The sequence below is a fragment of the Cervus canadensis genome, chromosome 25 (assembly GCF_019320065.1).
Source record: "Cervus canadensis isolate Bull #8, Minnesota chromosome 25, ASM1932006v1, whole genome shotgun sequence".
In the NCBI taxonomy this organism is placed as follows: domain Eukaryota; kingdom Metazoa; phylum Chordata; class Mammalia; order Artiodactyla; family Cervidae; genus Cervus; species Cervus canadensis.
In genome coordinates this window covers 53,542,437-53,565,754 of record NC_057410.1, presented here as the reverse complement: position 1 = coordinate 53,565,754, position 23,318 = coordinate 53,542,437, and the positions used below count along the sequence as shown (strand labels likewise).

Below are 23,318 nucleotides of genomic sequence, written 5' to 3'. Positions count from 1 at the left end.
GAGAAGGGGATGACAGAGGATGAGATTGTTGGATGTCATCAGTGACTCAATGGACCTGAGTTTGAGTAAACTCTGCAGGTTGGTGATGGACAGGGAAGCCTGGCGTGCTGTGGTCCATGGGGTCACGAAGAGTTGGACATAACTGAGTGACTGAACTGAACTGAAGATATTGTATTGGTATTTCTCTTTCTGACTTACTTCACTCTGTATAATAGGCTCCATTTTTGTCCACCTCATTAGAATTGACTCAAATGTGCCCTTTTTTGTATCTGAGTAATATTCCATACTTTCCTTATCCATTTGTCTGCCGATGGACATTTAGGTTGCTTCCAAGTCCTAGCTACTGTAAACAGTGATGCAATGTGCATTGGGGCACATGTGTCTCTTTCAATTCTGGTTTCCTTGGTGTGTATGCTCAGCAGTGGGATTTCTGGGTCATATGTCAGTCTTATTTCCAGTTTTTAAAGAAATTTCCACACTGTTCTCCATAATGTCTGGACCAGTTTTCATTCCCACCACCAATGTAAGAGAGTTTCCTCTTATCCACACCTTCTCTAGAATTTATTGTTTGCAGACTTTTGATGGCAGCCATTCTGACCAGCATGAGATGGTATCTCACTGTGGTTTTGATTTCCATTTCTCTAGTAATGAGTGATGCAGAGCATCTTTTCATGTGTTTATTATCCATCTGTATGCCTTCTTTGGAGAAGTGCCTGTTTAGTTCTTTGGCCCACTTTTTTATTTCATTGTTTGTTTGATGGGACGGTACTTACCAGGAGTCAAAATTGGTTTAAAAAAAAAAAAATCTTCCAAGTTTTATCTGTCTAGAATTAAATCAGTCTCAATTTGTGTTCACACAGAGAATATGAAGACCATTTCAGTTAAAAAAAAAAAAAATTGTTTTGGCTTTTTTTTTTTTTTTGGAGATGAGTTCATTTTAAATTTTAGTGCATTCATTTTATTTTATTCAAAAAGAAAACTAAGCAAACCTAGAAATTGTGTTCAGCTCCTGTAAATATAATTTCAGATGTAAATTTTCCAGGAAGTTGTGTCTGAAGTGAATATTAGGGATCCATTGTGTAAATATATAAGCAGAACAACAGAATATGCCTTGATTCTCATCCTGATAAACCAAGGATACTTCATAGACAGGGCTTTCCTCACAGCTTAGTTGGTAAAGAATCTGCCTGCAATGCAGAAGACCTCACTTCAACTCCTGGGTTGGGAAGATCCTCTGGAGAAGAGATAGGCTACCCACTCCAGTATGCTTTGGCTTCCCTTGTGGCTCAACTGGTAAAGAATCTGCCCAAAATGAGGGAGACCTGGGTTCAATTCCTGGGTTGGGAAGATCTCCTGGAAAGGGGAAAGTCTACCCACTCCAATATTCTGGCCTGGAGAATTCCATGGACTGTATAGTCCACGGGGTCTCAAAGAGTAGGACACAACTGAGTGACTTTCACTTTCACTTTTAATGGACTGGGCATAGATAATAATGTAACATTTGGTCATCCTAATTACCAAGGAAGATTTATCGGAATGTCTCCAAGTACAAAAGTTCAATGACTAAATGCAGTTGTGCTATGTTTTGAGAAGCTAGTTGTCTCTTCCTTAGCAACCAACAATGAAGAGCTTGATGGTTTGGTTGTCCTTTGTGATTTGCTAAATTTATACCTGGAATGGTAGAGAAACTATTTCTAGAGAAATTCTTAATTAATCTAACATTGAAGCAAGCAAGGGTGATATGACATATTTTTTTTACAATGAAACTTTTATAGTTAAACATGTGGCACTATCATAGAACTTAATATGTTCATTAGAAGCAAGATGAGACTACAACAAAATTCAAAGAATAACATGAAAATTACCAAAATTTTGTCACATTTTGATAAACTTCTCCCAATTACATTTTGTTCATAGAATGCTTATTTGTATACGTTCAGATTTTCATAATTAATATCAGAATGCATTATCAACATCCATTTTCATTTTATGCTAAAATTACTTAACATATTATGATCAATGTTATATTAGTCTTTTGTAAAACCCGTAATTTCACGTACTATGCATTGACTGATAGCCCATAATCAACTTTGTTCTAGTGAAGCCTTCCTCAAATATTAAGAACTTTCTTAAATATTATTCATCCAACACGAGGAAACAAAAAAAGACTGAAGGAATAACAGAGGATCAGATTAAAATATTCTTGTGAATCCTTTATTAACTCATGCAAATTAAACCTACTTTATACAGATTTAAAAGTGACCCTTACAGGAAACTCAGCTCATACTCCAGAATTTCAGGAGATAATTTGTTGGTTTGGATAAAGGAGTTACTTTTGCATTTATTGTATCATTTTTGAAATTTGAAGGGGCAAATTTAGTCACCAAAAGTTAGTTCTACTAAAACAAGTGTGAAATAAAATTCAGATTTATGGCAAGATAAGATAAAACTAAACACAAATTTTGAATTTTTGCTTTAAATTGTATAAAAATTCACATAATAAATAGAGACATTTTGACTTTAATCAATTCTTTAAAATGATCATTTATTGACTTACACAGAACACATTATATCCATTCATAGGAAGTTTTAAATATTCTTTCATTTGCCTATTCTAAAGATTTCACGTGAATTGCTTCATACAGTATGTTGTGTCTTGTGACTAAAGTATTTCCTTAAAATAAAGGTTTCAAAGTTAACCTATGATGTAACATGTATCAGTTCAGTTCAGTCACTCAGTCGTGTCTGACTCTTTGTGACCCCATGATCCACAGCACGCCAGGCCTCCCTGTCCACCACCAACTCCCAGAGTCCAATCAAACACATGTCCATCGAGTCGGTGATGCCATCCAACCATCTCATCCTCTGTCATCCCCTTCTCCTCCTGCCCTCAATCTTTCCCAGCATCAGGGTCTTTACAAATGAGTCAGATCTTCCCATCAGGTGGCCAAAATATTGGAGTTCCAGCTTCAGCATCAGTCCTTACAATGAACACCCAGGACTGATCTTCTTTAGAATGGACTGGTTGGATCTCCTTGCAGTCCAAGGGACTTTCCTGAGTCTTCTCCAACACCACAGTTCAAAAGCATCATTTCTTAGGTGCTCAGCTTTCTTTATAGTCCAACTCTCACATCCATACATGACCACTAGAAAAACCATAGCCTTGACTAGACAGATCTTTGTTGACAAAGTAATGTCTCTCCTTTTTAATATGCCATCTAGGCTGGTCATAACTTTCCTTCCAAGGAGTAAGCATTTTTTAAATTTCATGGCTGAAATCTCCATCTGCAGTGATTTTGGAGCCCAGAAAAATAAAGTCAGCCACTGTTTCCCATCTATTTGCCATGAAGTGATGGTATCGGAAGCCATGACCTTAGTTTTCTGAATGTTGAACTTTAAGCCAACTTTTCCACTCTCCTCTTTCACTTTTATCAAGAGGCTCTTTAGTTCTTCTTTGCTTTCTTCTGTAAGGGTGTGTCATCTGCATATCTGAGGTTATTGACATTTCTCCCGGCAATCTTGATTTTAGCTTGTGCTTCTTCCAGCCCAGCATTTCTCATGATGTACTCTGCATATAAGTTAAATAAGCAGGGTGACAATATACAGCCTTGATGTACTCCTTTACCTATTTGGAACCAGTCTGTTGGTCCATGTCCAGTACTAACTGTTGCTTCCTGACCTGCATATAGATTTCTCAAGAGGTAAGTCAGGTGGTCTGATATTCCCATCTCTTTCAGAATTTTCCACAGTTTATTGTGATCCACGCAGTCAAAGGTTTTGGCATGATCAATAAAGCAGAAATAGATGTTTTGTTTTTGTTTTGTTTTGTTTTGTTTTTTCTGGAACTCTCTTGCTTTTTTGATGATCCAGCAGATGTTGGCAATTTGATCTCTGGTTCCTCTGCCTTTTCTAAAATCAGCTTGAACACCTGGATGTTCAGGGTTCATGTATTGTTGAAGCCTGGCTTGGAGAATTTTGAGTATTACTTTACTAGCGTGTGAGATGAGTGCAATTATGCGGTAGTTTGAGCATTCTTTGGCATTGCCTTTCTTTGCGATTAGAATGAAAACCGACATTTGCCATTTCTGTGGCCACTGCTGAGTTTTCCAAATTTGCTGACAAATTGAGTGTAGCACTTTCAAAGCATCATCTTTCATGATTTGAAATAGCTCAACTGGAATTCCATCACCTCCACCAGCTTTGTCCATAGTGATGTTTCCCATGGCCCACTTGACTTCACATTCCAGGATGTCTGGCTCTAGCTGAGTGTAACATGTATACTCATTTTATTTTTTCTTTATTGCCATACTTTGTTCTATTGAATGGCTATATCACACTTTATTTATTCATCATCTTCTGATGGCCATTTGAGTTGTTTCTATTCTATAGCTGTCATTCATACTGCTTATGAACATTTTCACACATTTGCTTAAGTGAAATCCATGCTTTCAGTTAGCTTGGATAGATACTGAAGAGTAGACCCAGGCACAGATGTTTTTACTGGTAAATTCTACCAATACTTAAAAAAAAAAAATAATCAATACTTTCAACAATGCAGAAGAGGGCAACATTTGGGAGCTAACCAATCAAAAATATAAAAGAAATGTAAATTCCAGGATTATTCTGTGAAAAAGAGTCATCCAGACACCCTAACCAGTTAACATCTAGAAGTTTGCAACTGAGGATATTTTTTTTCTTTATTGAGCCACTCTGTTTCTGAATCCCACTCTTACACCAGCATAGCCTGTTCCCTGACTATTACAGATTTTTTTAAGAATAATACTTTTGAGGGATAAACTGTTCTTTATTTTACAAAATTTTTTCTTCTGTGAATAGGACTGTAACTGTATGTTTCCACAGCTAGTAATGTCAAAACTACACTGTCTTCAATCAGCATTTCCAGAGAATGTCTGCCAGCAACATACATCTTTCAACAGCACCCGGTATTTTCTTTAATGTTTTCTTTAACATAGCTACGAATTCTACTTTTTCAACTCTGATAATCATAGTACAATTTTGTTTAAAAAAAATCCAGTCAGAGAGTGGTGATAAAGCATATTAACAATAGAGTTAATATGTTAATTTGAACAATAGGGTTCAAATGTGAGCTTGTTCTTTAACTTGTGGAGTGACTGTGGACCACTATTTACTCTTTCTGCTCTGCAGTTTCCTCATCTGTAAATTGCAACCTTCAGATACATTTTGAGGCACAGATCTAATGCTGGGGATACAATGTTGAGCAAAGCAAGAAAGAATCCTGAACTGATTAAGTTTATATGACAGTGTGGGGTGGGGGGGGGAGGAGCAGACAAGAAAAAAATGCAAAACTGCTCTAACAAAATATTATTAATAGTCAGATGTAGATACTTGGTATGGGAAACAAACGAAACATGAAAGGGAATAGAGAACAGGTACAATTGTAAATAAAGTGGCAAGGATGTTTTTATTCAACAGAATAAGGGGAAAAATGCAGTTGTCTATGAAGAGGAATTTCTGAATGAAGCAAAAATGGAAAAATCCCAGGTAGTATCAGGATTAGTATATGCAGAAGAGTTAGGATGCCATGTGGTTAAATGAAAGTGAATATAATTGATACAATAGTAAGGAATGAGTTCATGGAGATTAGGAGTGGATGCAATGTTTTTATGGACTAGTGGGATCTTATGAAGATTTTCCTTTTTACTCTTAGTGAGATGAGACTTGTAGGATTATTGAATAAAGTAATATATTCCAACTTACTCTTTAATAGTATGATCTCTCTGGCTCTTACATTGGCATTTAAATTCAAGAGGGACAAGGCCAAGCAGACAAGCCCAGAGACCGCAGCAATAATTCTAAGACTCTGATGGTTCTTTGAACCAGTGTAGGTAGCAGAAAAAATGTTGAGAAGTAGTCAGACTTCAAATATACCTTATATTTTGAATCTATATACTATCTTGATAGATTGAATGTGAGGTGTGTGAGATAAAGAGAAAATTTCAGGATTCCTTTTAAGTCTTTGACTGAACAATTAGGAGGATGGCCTTCCATCACCTGAAATTAACATGTAGATGTTGCTATTATTTACCTGAAAGTTATCTTGTGAAGAAAAACTCTTTTCACTGTATATCTAAAACCCTTTGAGTATTGGCTGGTAGATGGGAAATACTTAACAAAATATATTATCATCATTCTCTTTATCAATTATTTGACAGTAAAGGCAGCTATTTATGTTTTTGGCATTTTTCTCTGTATCATACTTTTATTAAATAGCATTTTGGCATGACACTGTAAAAAAGTATATTATATTTTAAATTACTTTAGACTCCATTTTACATAAAATGTGGTATGCACTAATATAACAAGGAGCAGTTAGGAAAATGAAAATGGTCGAAATATTTCATATGGCCTATAGATTATATAACATAATGCACATGTGTAATAACATCACTTATATTTCTATTATCATAAAATGTATTCTAAACTACATTATTATAAGAATAGTATTGTCAATTTATAAAGTTTATGTTGCTTTATAGTTTACCTAATTTAAGAATTGTCCACATCATAGAATCTGTTCATCATATTTGTTTGCAGAAAATAAGAAGATACATTTCCTAATCATAGAAATGGAAATGAAAGCATAGTAAAAGCATAATTTACAAAAGTGTCTAGAAAACTGAAAGGGGCTCATAAATATAGGAAAGGACATTATGCTTATGAATGATAACAAAGGAGACAAAAAGTATATTGTTAAACTAATGAAAGCAAAAACAAGTAGCAATTGCTCTAAGTAAAGAATCTAGAAATCATGTAAATCAGTCATGATAACTTCACATGTCCTTGATAAATGATGTTTATCATGTAAACAAATTATCAGAAAATAACTCATATTTAAAACACTTAATTTTGTCAATAGTTTTGAATTAGTAAAAACAATGTAAACTTTTAACTCCTAAAAGAGAATTGCACTTCTGCATATTATTACCATTAAAATAATCAAATATAGCTTTTCAGAGAAAATAATATTAATTTTTAAAAGTGAAAGTTTATAATCATTATAGTGTGAATAAAAATGATCTGTCTAGTTACAAAAATTTAAACAAAAAATATTAAATGCTTGGTAAATGAAAAATATGTTCTTAACCTTTAAATATAAGAGTAGATTAAGATTGAAATTCAATATTATGTCCAAGAAAAGCTTTAAAATAAGGGGAATTTTTAGCACTCTACCAGACTAAAATTAATGAGCTAACACAAAGTCTGAATTCATTGTAAATTTGTAGCTTTACAACTTATCTCGGTTAAGTAATTTAAAACCAATGAGCTAAGCACTTAATTTAATTAATTTAATTTTAATGACCATAAAAAATCTATAGAAATCAGGAGAAAGGCAATTATACTTTAAAATACACAGAGTTTCAATTTAAAAGCAATTTATTGAAGTTTGTTAACACATCATAGAAAGGAAGGATTTTTTTAATATTTTCAGATATCACCAAAGAGATATAACTGTCTGCAGATTTTTAACTTGATGAATTTACAAACAGTTCATGTCCAAAGAATTGCAAAGTCTAAATCTTTCCCATGTATCAAAAACTCCAAGGACAGAGGATCCTGGAGTCTCCCTTTATACATGGGAGACACACAAGAAAACTGAGTAATTCTCCAAAAAGTTCCCAAATCCCTAAATACCATCTCCAGCTAAAGGTAAAAGAAGATGTGGGAGGGTGGGAGCCAGAGAAAGAATAGGAACCAAGAGTGCAATTGTTGATGCAGACTCAACTTCATTCCTTCTTCTCTGAATAGGGATTTAGCCATCTTTCTCCTCCTGGTATAGAAAGGGAGGCAAAGTGAAAGTGATAGTCACTCAGTCATGTCGGACTCTTTGTGAATCTTTGTGACCTCATGGATTGTAGCCTGCCAGGCTCCTCTGTCCTTGGAGTTCTCCAGGCAAGAATACTGTAGTGAGTAGCCATTCCCTTCTCTGGGGGATCTTCCCAACCTAGGGATCAAACCAGGTCTCCTGCATTGTAGGCAGATTCTTTACTCTCTGAGTCAGCAGGGAAGCCCACAGAGAGGGAGTCATCCTTCCAAATGGAGAGTAGCAGTGTTAGTCACTCAACTGTGTCCAGCTATTTGCAACTCTATGGATTGAACTGTAGTCCACCAAGGTCCTCTGTTCATGGGGATTCTCCAGGCAAGAATACTGGAGTGTGTTGCCATTTCCTTCTCTAAGAGATATTCCCCACCTGGGGACTGAGCCCAAGTCTCCTGCATTTCAGGCAGATTCTTTATCATCTGAGCTACATGGATATTTCCTCTTTAAATGTAAATTCCTCCTACAAAAGGATAACTTCTACTCAATTTTCAGAACATCTTCTGTGTCTACTGTTTTATTTTCTTTTTTTAAATAACCAGATAATCCTTGAGCCTACAAAGCATCTATTGGCATTGAAAACTCTGTTCCCTATCAGGTTGAATTTAATTATTTTTTCTAGGACCTAGTAACATCTGCTTGGCCCATTCTGGAAAGATGCATATTAGAGGTTTTGAGGGACAGTACAGATAGATCAGTTCAAAGGGAAAATAATGAGAGGTCACCAAGGATAAATTTGAGGTGTATATCAAAATATGTGTACATCTGGACATTTAATCATAACTTGACAAGTAAAATATATTTCTACATTTTATGATTAACTGGAAAATTGTGGTATATTTCTGCTCTTAGAGAGAGATTAACTAGGAAACATTAAAACATAAAAAATAACAATTGATATATAATTTTATTAATACTAAATAAATATAAAGGCCTGGAATGATCTATAGAATACATACACAGTGCAAGTACAGATAATACATACAATTAGAACCAAGGAAAATATAGGTAAATATGAATAAATTTCAACAGCTGACATTTTTCACACAATTATAAAAATGTGAGCATTAGAGTTATAGTGCATAAATGAAAAGCTTTGATAGGGAAAAAATAAAGGGAAATATCAGTTTAATAGTTTTCCATGATGATGGTAAAATATAATGAAAGCAATCATCTGAATCTGATATTGTGCTTAGAAGGAAAAATGTATGTAGGTTTAAGAAAGGGAATGAGAGATGAGTTGTTAAGACAGCCTTAATAAGCCTTTATATATAATATATAAAATATTATACAGTATATCTCATCAGCTGTCACTTGCAATAGTTTATAATGTAAAATCACATTGTAAAGTGAAGCTTTCAGGAGTCAGATATCAGTAATGTAGGTCAGAGAAGAAAATTAAAATTTCAAAACCAAATGTATACATTGTACACACACACACACACACACACACACACACATCCTTTCACATGAATTGTCTTCAGCTAGTCCCAAGACTGAAGACTGTTTATTTCTTCAGGAGGTTGGTTTGTGATATACATAAGATTATAAGAGGCCTATACGTTGACTGCACTGATTACAAAACACATCAACAAAGTATAAATCCACATACACTCATTTCCTTATCCTAACCACTAAAGAAAAAAATCATTTGAAAGGAAATCTATTAATCACTATGCCATTTTTAATATACAACTAAGCAATGTTTTTGAAAGAATTCTAGAAATAGAATTTTCAATTAATGTTTTTTGAGTGCTGATATGCACAGGGTTGTCTAAATACCAGGCAAGATATAAACATGAATAAGATAGAATTCTTAACCTTAATGAGTTCATCACTATGTTTCCACAAGCCAAAAAAGCAAAGAAAGCATTTACTTATATACTGCATATGTAACACATTTGTTCCATGCTGTGGAGAGCAAAACTATGACTAAACAAATTTTTCCCAAAGAGCTTACAATCTTGTTGGAGAGAGAGACAAATATTTTAAACACATGTGTTTTATCCTAAAAGAATTTCATTAAATTAATCTTTGCTTCCCTGGTGGCTCAGAGGTTAAAGCTTCGATCCCAACCCAGGGATCGAACCCGGGTCTCCCACATTGCAGGCAGATTATTTACCAGCTGAGCCACAAGAGAAGCCCAAGAGACCATTCAGGTATGACCTAAATCAAATCCCTTATGATTATGCAGTGGAAGTGAGAAATAGATTTAAGGGACTAGATCTGATAGACAGAGTGCCTGATGAACTATGGAAGGAAGTTAGTGAAATTGTACAGGAGACAGGGATTAAGACCATAACCATGGAAAAGAAATGCAAAAAAAGCAAAATGGCTGTCTGAGGAGGCCTTACAAATAGCTGTGAAAAGAAGAGAAGCAAAAAGCAAAGGAGAAAAGGAAAGATATCCCTATCTGAATGCAGAGTTCCAAAGAATAGCAAGGAGAGATAAGAAAGCCTTCCTCAGTGATCAATGCAAAGAAATAGAGGAAAACAACAGAATGGGAAAGACTAGAGATCTCTTCAAGAAAATTAGAGATACCAAGGGAGCATTTCATGCAAAGATGAGTTTGATAAAGGACAGAAATGGTATGGATCTAACAGAAGCAGAAGATATTAAGAAGAGGTGGCAAGAATACACAGAAGAACTGTATAAAAATGATCTTCACGACCCAGATAATTACGATGGTGTGATCACTCACCTAGAGCCAGACATCCTGGAATGTGAAGTCAAGTGGGCCTTAGAAAGCATCACTACGAACAAAGCTAGTGGAGGTGATGGAATTCCAATTGAGCTATATCAAATCGTGAAAGATTATTCTGTGAAAGTGCTGCACTCAAAATGCCAGCAAATTTGGAAAACTCAGCAGTGGCCTCAGGACTGGAAAAGGTCAGTTTTCATTCCAATCCCAAAGAATGCTCAAACTACCTCACAATTGCACTCATCTCACACGCTAGTAAAGTAATGCTCAAAATTCTCCAAGCCAGGCTACAGCAATAGGTGAACCGTGAACTTTCAGATGTTAAAGCCAGTTTTAGAAAAGGCAGAGGAACAGAGATCAAATTGCCAACATCCACTGGATCATCAAAAAAGCAAGAGAGTTCCAGAAAAACAGGTATTTCTGCTTTATTGACTATGCCAAAGCCTTTGACTGTGTAGATCACAACAAACTGTGGAAAATTCTGAAAGAGATGGACATACCAGACCACCTGACCTGCCTCTTGAGAAACCTGTATGCAGGTCAGGAAGCAACAGTTAGAACTGGACATGGAACAACAGACTGGTTCCAAATAGGAAAAGGAGTACATCAAGGCTGTATATTGTCACCCTGTTTATTTAACTTGTATGCAGTGTACATCATGAGAAACTTTGGGCTGGAAGACACACAAGCTGGAATCAAGATTGCTGAGAGAAATATGAATAACCTCAGATATGCAGATGACACCACCCTTATGGCAGAGAGTGAAGAGGAACTAAAAAGCCTCTTGATGAAAGTGAAAGAGGAGAGTGAAAAAGTTGGCTTAAAGCTCAACATTCAGAAAACTAAGATCATGGCATCTGGTCCCATCACTTCATGGGAAATAGATGGGGAGACAGTGGAAACAGTGTCAGACTTTACTTTTGGGGGCTCCAAAATCACTGCAGATGGTGATTGCAGCCATGAAATTAAAAGATGCTTACTCCTTGGAAGGAAAGTTATGACCAACCTAGACAGCAAATTAAAAAGCAGAGACATTACTTTGCCAACAAAGGTCCGTCTAGTCAAGGCTATGGTTTTTCCAGTGGTCATGTACGGATGTGAGAGTTGGACTGTGAAGAAAGCTGAGTGCCAAAAAACTGATGCTTTTGAACTGTGGTGTTGGAGGAGACTCTTGAGAGTCCCTTGGACTGCAAGGAGATCTAACCAGTCCATCCTAAAGGAGATCAGTCCTGGGTGTTTTTGGAAGGACTGATGTTGAAGCTGAAACTCTAATACTTTGGCCACCTCATGCAAAGAGTTGACTCATTGGAAAAGACCCTGATTCTGGGAGGGATTGGGAGCAGGAGGAGAAGGGGACGACAGAGGATGAGATGGCTGGATGGCATCACAGACTCGATGGACATGAGTTTGATTAAACTCCGGGAGTTATTGATGGACAGAGAGGCCTGGCCTGCTGCGATTCATGGGGTCGCAAAGAGTCGGACACGACTGAGCGACTGAACTGAACTGAACTGAACTTAAACTGAAGGTGTTTGTGTCACTCAAGAGCTTTACTACCATTATCTAGTTACATATTTGAGGGTTGGAGTTTGTCCTTGCTTACTTCATTATGATTTCTTTGCAAAATCACTTTTTCCATCAGGCACATCTCTATTTCCCAGGATATAAGATCTCTTAGGATTTCACTCTGTTGAGATAGCACTTAAATTTAGCTTCCTAAACATGGGCGTCTCTGCAGACCATTTAGTATAACTTCCTGCCATTAGGAGGGAATGAGCTGTTGTGGCTATATTATTATTAAAAATTGGATAATTAGCTTAACAAAGGATTTTACATTTAATTGAAGTTGACCTTCTTAGATTACAGAAGAAAATCATGTAGTTAAAATTTAATACATCAGAGACAAGCAATTGAGAAAGAAATATCTACATGATTCCCCTATGCCACTATGCCTTTATTTGTAATACTCTACAGGCAACAGTTTATTTATTAATACAAACACTTGCCTTTAGAAAATAATTGTGTGCCACTGAGTCATGGGCCAATTCGTGTAAGTTCAGTGTACCAAGGAGGGTACCAAGAGGGGTACCAAGGAGTACAAGATTCATTAAGTCTCTTTGTTGCTTGGAAAAGTATTAGAAGTACATATGGGTTAAAAAGGGGTTAAATAAGACATTTTTGCATTACTAAATAATCTATGAAGGTTGCACTATTTATTTCACAAAAATATACTGCAGTGTTATGTATATAAAGAATTTCTATGGATACAAATTTATGATAATAATTCTGAAGTTTCTGGTAATGGTAAACAGACTTTACTTTCAGAAAATGTTTTTGATGTGCAATGAACAAATCAGTTCAGTCACTCAGTCATGTCCAACTCTTTGCAACCCCATGGACTGCAGCATGCCAGGCTTCCCTGTCCATCACCAATTCCGGGAGCTTGCTCAAATACATGCTATATAGAGAACACTTAAATAATAACTATATAGATAAACATTTCTCCAAAAGGTTACTTGTAGAGCTAGGTAAGTATAGACCAAGAAGTAACAATTTCCACAATTAACAAAGCCTTCTATAAACTCCCTCCTAAATGGCTAATCTCTTACGTCCAAAGAATAGACACTTTCTTGACTTTTACTGTGACATATCAGTTTTGTATTTTTTTGAACCAGACATAACTGGATGTCTATAGCATGCACTATTTTGTTCAATTACATGCAATCCACCCCTGCTGTTGCATGCAGTTTCAGTACATTCATTGTCATTGAAATATCTTAATTCTTTGTGCATATGCATCATTTACTTATCTACTTTAATGTTGATGAACAATCATATTTGCCACCAATTGGTAGTGAGTATACTATGAAAGACATATGAATTAAATATAGAGCAAGTGAAGAAAATGGTCAGAATTGGAATTAGATCATGCAAGACAAAATATTTTGATGCTAGCCTTCCCTTTCTATGGAAAATCAAACCAGAAATCTCTTACAAGTCTTTAGCTCAAGCCCCTATTTGAATCACAAATTCTGCGGGGTGTTCACAATAAGTGACTATTTATCCCCCACATTCTATTTAGGGCCAGGGACCTCACACACTGTACAAGTCAATCAATTTAAGACACCCTTTATTGAGATTAAAATTCTTCACTTAATATGCAACATTTTATTTTCTCCAGTTCACTCATTAGCCTTAGATTTGCTCATAAGGGTTAAATGCAGATGAAATCTGATTTTAGACACATTAGCATTTTGTGCTTATTTTTTTTGGAGAGTAATGTGCTAACTGTATAATATTTATACTTCTGAGATTGACACTCATCTTTGTGTCAGGCTTCATTCTGAATCAATCTCACTTCTGCCATGCTGCTGTTCAATATAGTATCTAGAAGGTAAATAAACATTTCAGGAGAAGGAAATGGCAGCCTACTCCAGTACTCTTGCCTGAAAAATTCCATGGATGGAGGAGCCTGGTAGGCTACAGTCCATGGGGTCCTGAAGAGTCAGACACAACTGAGCGAATTCACTTTCACATTTCACTTTCATGCATTGGAGAAGGAAATGGCAACCCACTCCAGTGTTCTTGCCTGGAGAATGCCAGGGACAGGGGAGCCTGGTGGGCTGCCGTCTATGGGGTTGCGCAGAGTCGGGCATGACTGAAACGACTTAGCAGCAATAGCAGATAAACATTTCAAAAGGTAATAACATTCAAAAGGATTGAGAAAATATTATAAATAAAAGAAATATCCCCTCATTTTTCTATACCTTGACACATCCCCCTACCTGTCTCAGAATCCTAAAAAAGCTTTTACCCTGGAGTCTACTACCTATTCTCCTACTTGGGCTTTAATCTAAAATGTTTTCACTCAAAGGCGTTTTATGAAGGCACTTGGATAGACTTAGGTACCAAATTATTTTTGGCTTGTTTTATTGTAGCAAACACTCAAGAATGCACTTGATTCTTACAGGGTCCTTCAAATGAATGCTTATGTCTCTGTTTACTAAATAAGCCACTTTCAGCGATTGAATCACCAGCAAACTAGAGTAGAGCTATGTGAAGTTTTCAAATATCTTCTAACCAGAGAAGAGTTGTTTGGTTCAATTATTAAAAAAAAAAATCCTCTGGATGTCTTTAACTTTCCATTACTTTTAGTATTCACAACCAGTTTATGTACTTAGGTATAACATGCGTGTATGTGTGTGTGAGTTTGTGCTCAGTCGTGTCTGACTCTTTGTGACCCACTAGGCTGTAGCCTGCCAGTTCCTCTGTCCATGGAATTATCCAGGCAGGAATACTGGAGTGGGTTCCCTTTCCCTTCTCCAGGGGATCTTCCTGACTCAGGGATCAAACCTGCACTTCCTGCATCTCCTGCATTGGCAGGTATATTCTTCACCACTGTGCCATCTGGGAAGCAGATATAACGTACAAAACATGTGTTTAAGGCACATGCATGTAAAGCTATCTTTAATTTTTGTGGGTTTTTTTTTTTTTTGCTTTATTATGAATAAATTTTCAATAAAATTGACTTCTTTCTTTCTCCTTTTCTCTCTCTCTCATTCTTTCATTTACCCACTTGCTATATATCTCCTGGGTGACAGTCCTTAAAATCAGGATGTTCATAACCCCACATTGAAGGAAATAGTTTAGAAAACAGATACAACAATGATCTGAAGCACAGGCTGGTGTGTGAATCAAGCTCCTAGCTCGCAGGAGAGATGGAAAATCCCTGGAGGAGGTGACTGGGTTGTAAATCGCAGCCCTCCAACCTGGACACCCTGAGTCTCCTTAAATGACACGGTCTTGTCCGCCTCACAAGTCACTCTAACTGTCCAGCCATCTTCACAGGATACTTTCTCTGCTGACTTTCATCTCTCAGTTACTTCCTACTCATCTCTTAGATACCAGACTAGGTGTATTCATTTTCAAGAAACAATTTTTAACTTTCTTCACTACATTTGAACAATGTGCTTTGGGTTTATGTTGTCCAGTCTTTACATTGTGGTGCAAATATAGTTAATTATAAATAATGTGAATAATTATCTAATTAACACCTATCACTTCCATTAGAAAAGATTAATTTGTGTAAAAACTGCTAGATTTACCATTAAATTCAGAGGAAGCAAAAACTTGGCAAACTAACAGTTCAGAACTTTTCCACAAATAGGGAGTCTTAAGTGTAAGTTCAAGACATAAAATGGAAGCATGGAGTATATAGGAAACAGCACATTTTGGAATGACTTGAACATAATTAAAAAATACTTATTGATCAAACCATAGGAATCAAAACAATTTTGACTTAAATCGTAGTGTAAGAGTAGGAGAAAAACATATACCTACAACTTTACAATAGAACCACTTTCTATTTTTAGGCTTCTTCAGAGCCTCTTTCACATGCTTGTTTCTTAAGCTGTAAATCAGGGGGGTTAACATGGGAATCACAAGGGTATAAAACAAGGAGGTCATTTTGTCTTCGTCTATAGAGTAGGATTAACTTGGCCGGAAATACATGAAGAGCAGGGTTCCCTGGAAAATTGCCACATCACTTAGGTGGGAGGTGCAGGTGGAGAAAGCCTTGAACCTCCTTTCAGCAGAGTGGATCTTTACCACTGCTAGGATGATGTAACAGTAAGACACAGAAAGACCTGAGAGGGTACTCAGTTCAGTGAAGCCCAAAATGGTAAATATCACTAACGCATTGACCTGTGTATCTGCGCAAGATAGGGAAAGAGGTGGACCATCGTAGAAGAAATGATTAATCTCATTTGACTCACAGAAACACACGTGGAATATTAATATTGTATTAATTAAAGCATCCACAATGCTGATCATGTAAATCTCAACCATGAGCAGGGAGCACACCCCACTGGACATGCTGACTGCATAGAGCAAGGGGCTGCTGATGGCCTTGTACCGGTCACAGGCCATCACTGCCAGTGGGAGACACTCAGAATCTGCAAAGGTACAGAAGATCAATGAATGCAGAGCACAGCCATAAAAGGGGATTGATTTGTTCTTGGCAAGGAGGTCTATCAACATCTTGGGTCCAATTTCTGTGGAATAGCAGAGGTCACTGAAGGAGAGGTGACCGAGGAAAAAGTACATTGACATGTGAAGCTGGGAGTCCATTTTTGTTAAAATGATCATCCCAAGATTTGCAACAAGAATAATGAGATAAACAACCAGAAATGTGATAAATGTCACTTTGATTCTAGGGTCATTATTAATTCCCAAGAGAATAAATTCACTCAAGGAACAGCAATTTTCTCCATCCATTCTCCTTTACTCTTCTAAAATGCTCCAGAAATCATAAAAAAAAAAAAAAAGTGAAATCAAAGGTTTAACTCTTCTTGACATTTGGAAAAATATAATCTGTAAATAAGAAAAGATCTATTACAATGCATTATATTTTTTATATCCTTTATCCTCATAACATAGCTTAGAGATGTCTCATTGTATGTTGTTGACAAAAGTTAAAGTGTCTAGGATAGGACTTTGACAGTTTGATCCTCAATTTGGATGTCATCTGTGAGGTATGTGAATTGTGTGAAACTTCACTGCTTTATCTCAGCAATCAATCATGAGATTAGAGCTCACTACAGGTTAATATGATATGAAAGCAACACCCAAATTAAAGACACAAAACTGGAGTATACAACCTTGTATTTATAAGATAAATATCCAATTGAGCATAAAAGTGGTTATACTTCTTGAGTTATTTAAGAATCATATGCCAGAAACCAACACAACATTGTAAAGCAATTATCTTCCAATGAAAAATAAAACTTAAAAAGGAATCATAATTTGCTTAAGATTGTGTATTAAACTCGCACAATGAGCATGTCTTGGAATTTAAAATGAACAATATGATATTACTATTCTCGGTCTAAATTAGTGTTCATATTTTTGAGACATTAGATATTTCATAAGTTTTTATCTAGATATATTCCACATTACTGTTACTTACAGGCAGGAGTGGTGAGGAGTCAAAAGATCTGTCTCTTGATCAGTCAGACAAATTCTAACAAGTGGGATCAACACAGCCTTTTAGATTTTAGCCTCATTTATTCCAGGTGGCTGCTAAGGTAGGAGGTGCCCGAGACAGGGGTTCCATACCTGGGTTGCGAAGATCCCCTATAGGAGCGCATGACCATCCACTCCAGTGTTCTTGCTTGAGAATCCCATGGACAGAGGAGCCTGGCGGGCTACAGTCCATAGGGTCACAAAGAGTGGGACACAACTTGAAGCAACTTAACATGAATACACATCCATTAAAAATAGAGATGGAAAAAGGAGCAATAAACATATCTTTGATATATTGCCTTCTATTTGTGTGTACATGTGTGTGTATGTATTTTTGTTTCCCTGTTAATATATGAAAACTGGAATATGAATGATAGTTTGATTTTGCTTTAAACAAGTAAATATAATATATGGTTTATACCACGCTGAATTTATACAAATTTGTATTTGTATATATCAGTGGTGACTGGTGAAATACTGAAAAAAGTCTTAAGTATACATATACCATTTCACAGTGGTTAAAAATATGATTATCTTCTTAATTTTGATTATTAACTAAATTAATATAACTTTTACTTATCTAATCAAAATGAATCCTTTTTCCCTTGCTTTAAAAGAAACATCATTTTTTTGCAAAGAGATTGCAGACTATGACTAAAGAAAATAGGCAAAAAAAATTTATCTACAATTTTCTAAATAATTTATTCCTTATTTTTTCAAATATAAAGTATTTTATTTTTCACTCTTATATTTGGTTACTTAGAAACCTACCTGTGATCAGGAAGTCTTTTGGTGCTTGCTCCTGGTAACTGAAAAACATATGCAAATCACATTTAATTTTTCATAGTGACATTTGGGAGTAAATCTCTAAAGCTTTTACACTCATGCTTTTGTGTTATGCAAACATATGATTAATTAAATTTCTAGTTCTGTATTTTCCCCTGTGATTGATGCAACCACTTCAGTGGTGGCCAAACTTTACTTCTTTGCAGTTGCTTCAAATTGATCAATATTAGAAAGGTAAAATGATTTAATATTATGATTCTCTAAGTTACTCTAAGTCTACACCATCTTCCACTCAAATTAGAGATCCAATGAAAGTGAAACAAACTTTCTACTTAATTATTTTATGTTATCATTCATCCTGTTAAATTCTAAAATTAATACATTAATTAAAATGATTATTTTACTTTTTATTGTTTATTCTTAATTATCTTTTATTTTATGTGTTTATTTCAGTGTCAAACCAAAAACTGATTTCCAAGACTGATGTCAAGTTTAACCTCCTGTATTTTGTTTAGAAGTTTTATGGTTTCCATTCTTATGTTCAAGTCTTTAACTCATTTTGAGTTGACTTTTGTGTATGGAATAAGGAGAGTACAGGTGGCGCTAGTGGTAAAGAACCCGCTTGCCAACTTCGGAGACATAAGAGATCCTGGTTGAGATCCCTGGGTAGGGAAGATCCCCTGGAGAAAGAAATGGCAGCCCCCTCCAGTATTGTTACCTGGAGAATGCCACGGATGGAGGAGCCTGTCAGGTTACAGTCCATGGTGTCGCAAGACTGAACAACGCAACACAGTTTCATTATTTGGACTGCAGCTATCTAGTCATTCCAGCACCATTTATTAAAAAAGACTATCTTCTCCATTGTACATTATTGGATCCATAATTGTACATTTACCAACCATGTATAAGGTGGCTTATTTGTTCCATTGATCGTTGTGTCTGTTTCATTCCAATATCATAGTCTTTTGATTACTGTCCTCATAATATAGTTTGAAATCAGGAAAAGTGATGTCTTCAGGTTTGCTTTGCTTTCTCAAGATTGGTTGGCTATTAAGCATCCTTTTTGGTTCCATGTCTCTAAGGGTTTCTTTTTTTTTTTTTTTATCTTGTGAAATATTGAATATATAGCTTGCTTTGAGTGATACAGGTATTCTAGCTATAATAATTATACTGATGCGTAAGTATGAAATACCTTTCCATTTATTTGTCTTCTTCAGTTTCTTTCAGCAGTACAATGTTCCTGTATTTCATCAATACAATTTCAGAGTATAGTTCGTTCAGCTCTTGCTTAAGTTTATTTTAAATATTTTTATGAGATTTGTTTTGCTTAATTTCTCTTTCTGATAAATAATTGTTAAGTGTATAGAAATGCAACTCTTTTTGTACTTATTTTATACCTGAAATTTACTGAATTTATTTTTTGGTATTGTTATTCTTTGGACACCTCATGCGAAGAGTTGACTCATTGGAAAAGATCCTGATGCTGTGAGGGATTGGGGACAGGAAGAGAAGGGGACGACAGGATGATAGGCTGCATGGCATCACCGACTCGATGGACATGAGTTTGAGTAATCTCTGGGAGTTGTTGATGGACAGGGAGGCCTGGCGTGCTGCAATTCATGGGGTCGCAAAGAGTCGGACACTACTGAGTGACTGAACTGAACTGATGTTGAAAAATGTAATATTTTCTATATACTATATGATGCTACCTGCAAAGAGACTATTTCACTTCTTTTTCCAACTGGATGCCTTTTATTTCTTTTCTTTCCTACTTCTTCTGGCTAGGACTTTCAAGAAAATGTTAAATGTAATTTGCAAGGGTTGGAGTTCTTGTCTTGTTCCTCATCTTTGATGGAAAGATTTTACCTTTTCAATGTTTAATGTGATATAAGTTCAGTTTGACATATATGTCCTTTATTTTTCCTGAGATAGGTTCCCTCTCTAACTGGTTTGCTGAGAATTTTATCATGAAAATTTTTTAATTTTGTCATTTGTTTTCTGTATTTCTTGAGATGATTATATTACTTTTTCTTGTGTTTGTTAATGTGGTATATCACATTAATTGACTTGCACAAGTTGAACTGTCCTTGCAAGCTTGGAATAAATAACACTTGATCATAGTGTATGATCCTTATAATACAGTTTTGAATTTTTTTTTCAATATTTTCTTAGAGATTTTTGCATTCATGTTTATCAGGAATATTGACCCTTACTTTTCATTCCTTGTTGCGTTTTGTCTGGTATTGAGCCAACGTAATGCTGGGCTCATAAAATGAGTTTGGAGGTACTCCCTATGCTTCTTTTTTTTTTTTTTTTTTAAAGTTTAAAATTATTAATTCTTTAAATGCTAGAATTCACCAATGAAGCCATATGGTCCTGAACTTATCTCTTGGGGAAGCTTTGGATATCTGATTAAATCTCCTTACTAGTAATTGGTCTGTTCAGATTTTCTAGTTTTTTATCATTCAGGCTTTATAGATTGTTATGCTCTAGGAATTTAACAATTTCTTCTAAGTCATTTGATTTTTTTGGGGGGGTGGATTTATATTGTTCATAGTAGCTTCTTATGATTCTTGGTTTTTGTGTAGTATCAACGGTCATATCCCTACTGCCATTTATGGTATTAGTTATTTGAGACTTCTCCCTTATTCTTGGTAAATTTAGCTATTGTTTCCCTCCATTTTGTTAATACACAGAAGAACTGTACAAAAAAGATCTTCACGACCCAGTTAATTACAATGGTGTGATCACTCACCTAGAGTCAGACATCCTGGAATGTGAATTCAAGTGGGCCTTAGGAAGCATCACTACAAACAAAGCTAGTGGAGGTGATGGAATTCCAGTAGAGTTATTGCAAATCCTAAAAGATGATGCTGCACTCAATATGTCAGCAAATTTGGAAAACTCAGCAGTGGCCAAAAGACTGGAAAAGGTCAGTTTTCATTCCAATCTCTGAGAAAGGCAATGCCAAAGAATGCTCAAGCTACCACACGATTGCACTCATCTCACATGCTAGTAAAGTAATGCTCAAAATTCTCCAAGACAGCCTTCAGCAATACGTGAACTGTGAACCTGCAGATATTAAAGCTGGTTTTAGAAAAGGCATAGGAAACAGAGATCAAATTGCCAACATCAGCTGAATCATCAAAAAAGCAAGAGAGTTCCAGAAAAATAGGTATTTCTGCTTTATTGACTATGCCAAAGCCTTTGACTATGTGGATCACAATAAACTGTGGAAAATTCTGAAAGAGATGGGAATATCAGACCACCTGACCTGCCTCTTGAGAAATCTGTATGCAGGTCACGGAGCAACAGTTAGACCTGGACATGGAACAATAGACTAGATCCAAATAGGAAACGGAGTACGTCAAGGCTGTATATTGTCACCCTGTTTATTTAACTTATATGCACAGTACATCATGAGAAACGCTGGGTGGATGAAGCACAAGCTGGAACCAAGATTGCTGGGAAAATTACCAATAACCTCAGATATGCAGATGACACCACCCTTATGGCAGAAAGTGAGGAAGAACTAAAGAGCCTCTTGATGAAAGGGAAAAAAGAGAGTGAAAAAGCTGGCTTAGCTCAACATTCAGAAAACTAAGATCATGGCATCTGGTCCCATCACTTCATGGCAAATAGACAGGGAAACAGTGGAAACAGTGGCTGACTTTATGTTTTTGGGCTCGAAAATCACTGCAGATAGTGATTGCAGCCATGAAATTAAAAGATGCTTACTCCTTGGAAGGAAAGTTATGACCAACCTAGACAGCATATTAAAAAGCAGAGACATTACTTTGCCAACAAAGGTCCTTCTAGTCAAGGCTACGGCTTTTGCAGTGATGATGTATGGATGTGAGACTTGGACTATACAGAAAGCTGAGTACAGAATTGATGCTTTTGAACTGTGGTGTTGGAAAAGAGTCTTGAGAGTCCCTTGGACTGCAAGGAGATCCAACCAGTCCATCCTGAAGGAGATCAGTCCTGAGTGTTCATTGGAAGGTCTGATGTTGAAGCTGAAACTCCAATACTTTGGCCACCTCATGCAAAGAGTTGACTCATTGGAAAAGACCCTGATGCTGGGAAAGATTGAGAGCATGAAGAGAAGCGGAAGACAGAGGATGAGATGGTTGGATGGTATCACCAACTCAATGGACATGGGTTTGGGTGGACTCCAGGAGTTGGTGATGGACAGTGAGGCCTGGCATGCTGCCGCTCATGGGTCGCAAAGAGTCGGCCATGACTGAGCAACTGAACTGAACTGAAGTGAAATGTACAGCTTTTATGGTGATTGCCTTTTTCTATTTCATTTAACTCCGATCTCTGTTATTTCTTTTATTTTACTAACTTTGGACAGCATGTTTTGCTTTCCTAATTCCTTGGGTGTATAAAAGGTAGCTCTAGCTTTTTCTTTTTTTTTTTTCCCCCTTAATGTAAGCATTTTTTCACCACGAACTTGCCTCTTAAAAAACTGTGTTTGTTGTAGCTTGTTATAGTCCTATAATTTTTGGCATGACATTTTTTTTTATTTCCATTTGTTGCAGTATATTTTTTCAAATTACTTTTTGATTTCTTCTCCAAATGCCTGGTTGTTCAGGGATGTGTTTAATCTCCATTCATTTGCAAATTTTTTAACTTATTTCTCTAATTATATTCTAGTTTTATACTGTTGTGGCTGGAAAAATGTTTGATATGGCTTCAATTTTCTGTGACATTCTTGAATGAAAGTCTTACTGTCTATTAGAGTCAGATGATCTGGAGATGTGTTGACCCTTAAAGTGTTAGTCACTCAGTCATGTCAGACTCTTTGTGACCTCATGGACTATAACCCAGCAGGATCCTCTGTCCACAGAATTCTCCAGGCAAGAATACTGAAGTGGGTAGGCATTCCCTTGTCCAGGGGATCTTCCTGACCCAGGGATTGAACCCAAGTCTCCCATATTCCAGGCA

General features: G+C 36.2%; 1 protein-coding gene across 1 annotated transcript in view; it reads right to left on the bottom strand.

Annotated features, from left to right (window-relative positions):
* Positions 1-16,835, bottom strand: part of LOC122427204 — a 47,793-nt gene extending 30,958 nt beyond the window's left edge. The window contains 1 exon segment of the mRNA XM_043446480.1: positions 15,900-16,835. Coding sequence (XP_043302415.1) covers positions 15,900-16,835 — 936 coding nt within the window.
* Between the last annotated feature and the right edge of the window lie 6,483 nt (positions 16,836-23,318).